Raw genomic sequence first — 5,435 nt, forward strand, 5'->3', positions numbered from 1 at the left:
TTTTAAAAACAATGTTTCCCCAAAATGTATGTTTTAAACCATTGAAATGGGCTATTTAACTGTTGTAACTACCCTAGGTATTGCAGATTAGTGAATTTATATGTATAAATAATAGTAAAGTAATATTTTTTAACATATTAATTTCTTGCCCTGCTTCCAACTTCAGGAAGGTGTTAGGCCGGTCTGAGTTCACAAATGTGAAAAAATTCTTAAATAAATCATAAAATGTGCAGTCTACAGGTTGAGAAAAATTGTCTCATATACTCTAGGCTCATACAGACGGTAATCTGTCGTCAGATTTGAGATACCTGTTTTCACTACATAATGAGTAGCATTTGTAATCCTTTTGGATGTTGAATTTTCATTTTTTTTTTCTTATTTGTCCTTTTTCAGTCATCCAAGGCGAAGAATGCCAACATGCGGGAGTGCCCACTTTGTGGCAACTATTTCAGCCGCCTACGGCAGCACCTTACTCAGGTTGAGAAGATCAATAACGAGGAGGAGAAGGTGCTGCTGTTGTGCTGGGCAAATGGGCGGTGAGTCATAATTTCAAATGCAATAAATTCGAATACAGCCCCAGCCAAGGCCCTTATAAATGTACAGAATTCTTATTTCTCTTATTTCTATATTATTATTATTAGTATATTTATTCTCATTGTTATATATTGTAGTATAATGCACATATTTTACATATTTCTTACTTTCGTATTTCTATTTTTCTTATAATTTCTTATAATTTCTCTACGCTTATATATATTCACTTCTACAATGTGAGCAGCTGCAATGTAACTCAATTTCCCCTCGGGGATCAGTAAAGTATTTCTGATTCTGATTCTGATTCTGATGCCGTTGATGTTTTTACAGGATTTCGGGAAAGTTGTCCTGCAGCATCTGTGACAGGGCAGCATTTTCCCGGCTTGACAAGCACCTCACCGATGTGCACAGTTGTGCTCCACATGTGAGTAACCATTTAAGATAAGATGTAAGCTTTATTGATCCCAATAGGAGAAATCCATATGACACAGTAGCGCAGAATGGAAATGTAGTTAATATCAAGAAAACATCTTCTTATTACATCTATGTAGCGACATAAAAATATAAGACAGTAAAATAGGAATAATAAAAAAATGAAAAAATAAAATAGAGTAAATAAAGTAGTTCTCTTTCAACTGTGTTCTCTGAATTGTGTTTATCTTTGCATTGTAAGTGATTGAATATTTTTCTTCATTCAAATATCTTGCAGGAAGTGGACGAGTTGATGTTCGGGGCCAAGCAGACGCTTTGTGTGCAGAAGCTCCGGGAGCTGAGGGCCACAAACCCCAGCGTCCCGCTGATGTCCAGGCTGGATTTGCTGGTCAGTGGTGATTTATAATGGTGTTTTTGCTGAATTCTGCAATAATCACTGATTAGGGCCCGAGCACAATTCCTTCGTGCAACCGCTCCCTCCAATGCCCGTGAGGTGCTAGGGCCTGTGCATCGCTGCTTGCAGCTTTCATTTTAACTTTTCTCTTGTCTGGATGTATGTATGATTTTTTGTATTTAATGTTGTCTGCTTTGCTTGTCTGCTTGTTAGCGACTTAACAAGAAGGAGGAGGAGGAGGAGGAGGAGGAGGAGGCTGGCCCCGCTCAGGAGGATGACTGTGTGGTCCTGGAGGACTCCGAGAGCGAGCCGTTTTTTATCGTTCTAGAGGACTGTGACGAGGAACCCGGGCCATTAGGTTCCTGTCCCCCACCTCCCTCCTCATCATCCCTTGTCTCCCTGTCGGCCCCCCAAGCGTGCTCCACCCCCAAGTCCTCTACCTCACGCAGCCTCCCACCTCCCTCCCCATCATCCCCTTCCTCCCAGCAGAGCCCCCAAGAGAGCTCAACCCATCCCTCCCTGCTGCCCCTCCGAACAACCTCAGTCCCCCAGCCCTCTCCAAGCTCCTGTTCCCCACCATCTGCCAGTGGCCAGAGCAGCATCACGTCATGCCAAGGTTGCATTTCCCTTACCGCAAGAGTGGCGCTGCTGGAGACATCCCTGAAACAGCTTCAGGACACAGTTGCAATGCAACTCTTCAATCAAAGAAAGGCTGGTGCCTCCAGCAGCGTCACTACAGGCACCACTGTTGAACAGACGCCAACCAAAAAAGGCAAACAGACTCAGCGAACACCCCAGCTGAAGAGAAGCCTGATTGGTAAGTGGTCCTGCAGGGGAGTCTTGCCCTGTTTTTCTTATTGTCTTTGACGTGTATGTCCCAGAGCTGTGATTTTGACACATCTAGTACCCGATGTCACAACCTTTCAGGAAATGTCGTTGTTATTGTTCTGTGATATTTTTTTTACTGCCATTTTGCCTCACTTCCAAAAGGAAGGCAGTCTGAAATTGGAAGTGAGAAGGCTGAATTTGGAAGTGCGGTCCAAACCCTGTAGATTTTGATGTGGATGTCCCAGGGCTGTGATTTTGACACATGTTGTTCCCGAGGTCACGACCTTTCAGGAAATGTCTGTTTTTTTTCTGTGACATTTTTTACCGCCATTTTGCCTCGCTTCCAAAATGAAGGCAGGCTGAAATTGGAAGTGAGAAGGCTGAATTTGGAAGTGATCAGATTCTTCAATAAATCATAAAGTATTAAAGTGTGGCCTTGGAAAGCCCCCCCTAAGACTGCAATACAGGGATTTTGGTATCCACCTTAACTTGAACATGTTTTTTTTACAGGAAACATCCTGTTACAGTTTCAGCGGGCGGCCCTGGGGTGCAGAACGGGCAGGAAAGATAAAGAAAACGCTCGGAACAGGAGGAACCATGCGCAGCGGTTTTGCTGCTATATGCAGCGAGGAGCGAAGCGCGGGAGGGGGCTCCGATTCCTATACAACTTGGAAAAGTTACAAAAGTAAGTAAGGATAAGTAATGATACTTTGGAGCACCCCGGTGGTTCAAATGGTAGTGCGTGTACTATTTAGGCTCAATGCTTGTTGCAGCGGCCCAGGTTGGAGCGTGGCTCATGCGTGTTGATGCTAATGCTAAGTAATGTTTGAGGTCTTTTAACTGTTCTGTTCTTTTGGCAGGTGGCCGACGCAACTTAAAGAGGACAATTACAAGGTCACCTCAATAAAAAATATCTTGCTTAACGTAAAGGCTTTCCTAAGCCACATTGAGGTGTTCCACAAAAACACAAGTAAATTAACCACTGCCCAGCTCAGCCAGCTGCAGCATTGCTTGAAGAAGGTGCAGTCAGACATCATGAGGGAGGTGGTGCCGTACCGCCAGACTGTCAAGCGCCAGAAGAGCAGTAAGTGTTATTCATCTCTGTAGTAATTGTACGTTTTTGAAGGGTGTGCCTACTTAAACTACATTTGTCCCATGTTTTCCTGAACCCTACTCGCAGACAGGAAGCCACTTCCTCTCTTTTCTGTTTGTTTTATTCTAAAAATAAAAATCTGTCTGCTAATGGCCACCCGATGTTTGTCATTTTGTATTTACAGAGAGCCTGCTGAGTGCCAACACAGAGAGCAAATTTCTCACAGCGGCAAAGCTGAGAATTCCTCAATTGCTCAGTAAGTAAGCCACAAACATATATTCTCCTTTGGTTTGCCTTGGTTGAGTTTCTATCTAGTTAAATTCAAGTTCAGGTACAAGGTTTAGAGCCCCAAACCCCTGTTTACAGTCTCAAAGAGCTTTACATGCTCACAGTTTAAAACAAACAGGATGATACTCCCTGACTTCAACCCTTACGGCAGGCAAGGAAAAAAGATACCAGGGAAAAAGGGAAGAAATCTTCATAAGGACCACAGAGAGAGGGGGCCCCTTCTTTGGTTGCTGACCCAGTGAGGAAATTATCACGTGAACAAAGACAAATAACGTGTTTTTTTTTGTTTTTTTCCAGAACAACTGGAAAGAAAGAGCAAATGGGGGGCCCTCGAGCTGGTTGGGGGCTACCTGTTGGGGTACCTGGCGGTCCTGACTGGACACCGGCCGGTTGTTTTCGCCTGCATGACAAAACTAGAGGTCCTGGAGGCAGATAATGAGGGGGAAAAGTACATAGTTTGGGTAAGTTACATGTCAGATGATAGTTTTTCATGCTAAGTTTCTCCAAAAGGTGTACGTGTTTGACTACCATCTGTTTATTTTGTGTGTGTCTTGCAGGTCGCAGAGCACAAAACACAAAGAAGTTTTGGCCACGCACTCATTCCATTGTACAAGGTGGAGCATGAGTGGCTGTCGCGGCTGGCCAACATCTCCGATGCTGTGTGCAGCAAGACGCCCTTCCTGTTCCACAGACGGGATGGGAAACAGCTGACCAAGCCCGGTTCCCTCCTCCAAATGGCCTGGAACGATGCAGGCCTGGCAGGGGCCATTACCTTTAACAGGATCCGCTCCAGTGTCAGCAGTCAGGTAAGTACCACGTAGTAGGTTGGCACCTTGCATGGCACTCTCCACCATCAGGTGTGATGGGAAAGTGTACTTACCTTACACATAGATTTGTCAGAAGTTTAACACAGGAAATGTCTGCTTTTTCCTCTTCCAAGGCCAAGAAGCACCTCAACCAGGACGAACGGGCAAAAGTGGCGACGGCCATGTGCCATGACGTTGGCACGGCAGAAAAATTTTACTGCCCTGTACAAGACTTGGCTGAAGCCTTCGGGGTCAGGGGGCTCCGGATGAAGGCGTTGGCAGACTCCAAGGAGGACGAGGAGAGCAGTTCGGGGGAGCCCGGACAGCCGACATCCGTCACCAACCCCGACCCTGAATCCCCGCCCTTCCTGGAGGCATCATCGAGTGAGGAGGAGGTAGTGCCTCCAAAGAGGTCTAAAAGGCGGCTGTTTGAAGAGGACACATCTGAACCTGCTGGGCAGCCGGAGGGCGAGGGGGAGGAGGACAAAGGGGAGGAGGACAACGGGGAGGTGCCCACCCTCTCCCGCGATGAGGGGGTGATTTCTTTTGTGTCTGGCATGGCCAGAACCCCAAGCCCCCAACAAACCCCACAACCCACCCCATCCATACCCAGCTCCCCAGGCTCCTCACCCAGACTGTGGATAGACACGAGCAGTGAGGCAGGTGAGCCCCTGAACCTCAGCCTCAGCTCAAGTGAGGCTGAATCTGCAGCTGAATCTGCAGCCAAAAAGCCTAGCCCAAAGGACAAAAAGGCAAAGGGGTGCAGGAAACTTGTTGTTGCCCTGGAAAGGCTGTGAGTACGTGTTGTAAGTTTGTTGTTTGTTTATTGTAGTTTAATGTAAAAAAAAAAAAAAAAAAGAGTTTTTAACTCAAAAAAACAACAACAACATTTTACTCTCTGGTGTGGACTGTTTGTCCAGGGTTGTTTTAAATTGTTTGTTTTTTCAGAGTGTTCAACTAAAAAAAAAATGTTATTATTTCGCACAAGGACTTTTTTCCAAGTGTTGTTTTAAGTTTTTATTATTATTATTATTATTTTTATTTTTATTTTTTTGTTAAC

General features: G+C 45.2%; 1 protein-coding gene across 1 annotated transcript; it reads left to right on the forward strand.

Moving 5' to 3' along the window:
* Window positions 1–339: 339 nt before the first annotated feature.
* On the forward strand, window positions 340–5,212 carry LOC139645964 (uncharacterized). The gene is made up of 10 exons (XM_071521851.1): window positions 340–536; window positions 865–958; window positions 1,244–1,354; window positions 1,574–2,177; window positions 2,699–2,873; window positions 3,049–3,272; window positions 3,466–3,537; window positions 3,867–4,030; window positions 4,127–4,375; window positions 4,510–5,212. The coding sequence occupies exons 1-10, from the start codon at window positions 418–420 to the stop codon at window positions 5,170–5,172; spliced, it is 2,475 nt and encodes an 824-aa protein (XP_071377952.1). The 5' UTR covers window positions 340–417; the 3' UTR covers window positions 5,173–5,212.
* The last annotated feature ends 223 nt before the right edge of the window (window positions 5,213–5,435 follow it).

The sequence above is a fragment of the Centroberyx affinis genome, unplaced genomic scaffold (genome assembly GCF_046629955.1).
Source record: "Centroberyx affinis isolate AG114_WGS23_722 - 3 ecotype Tasmania unplaced genomic scaffold, CSIRO-AGI_Caff_v1 ptg000935l_1, whole genome shotgun sequence".
NCBI classification, from domain to species: domain Eukaryota; kingdom Metazoa; phylum Chordata; class Actinopteri; order Beryciformes; family Berycidae; genus Centroberyx; species Centroberyx affinis.

Coding starts and splice junctions, on each gene's coding strand:
- LOC139645964 (XM_071521851.1), top strand. CDS start 418: ATGCGGGAGTGCCCACTTTGTGGCAACTATTTCAGCCGCCTACGGCAG. Junction 2,874..3,048: donor AACTTGGAAAAGTTACAAAA/GTAAGTAAGGAT, acceptor TTCTTTTGGCAG/GTGGCCGACGCAACTTAAAG. Junction 4,031..4,126: donor GGGAAAAGTACATAGTTTGG/GTAAGTTACATG, acceptor TGTGTCTTGCAG/GTCGCAGAGCACAAAACACA.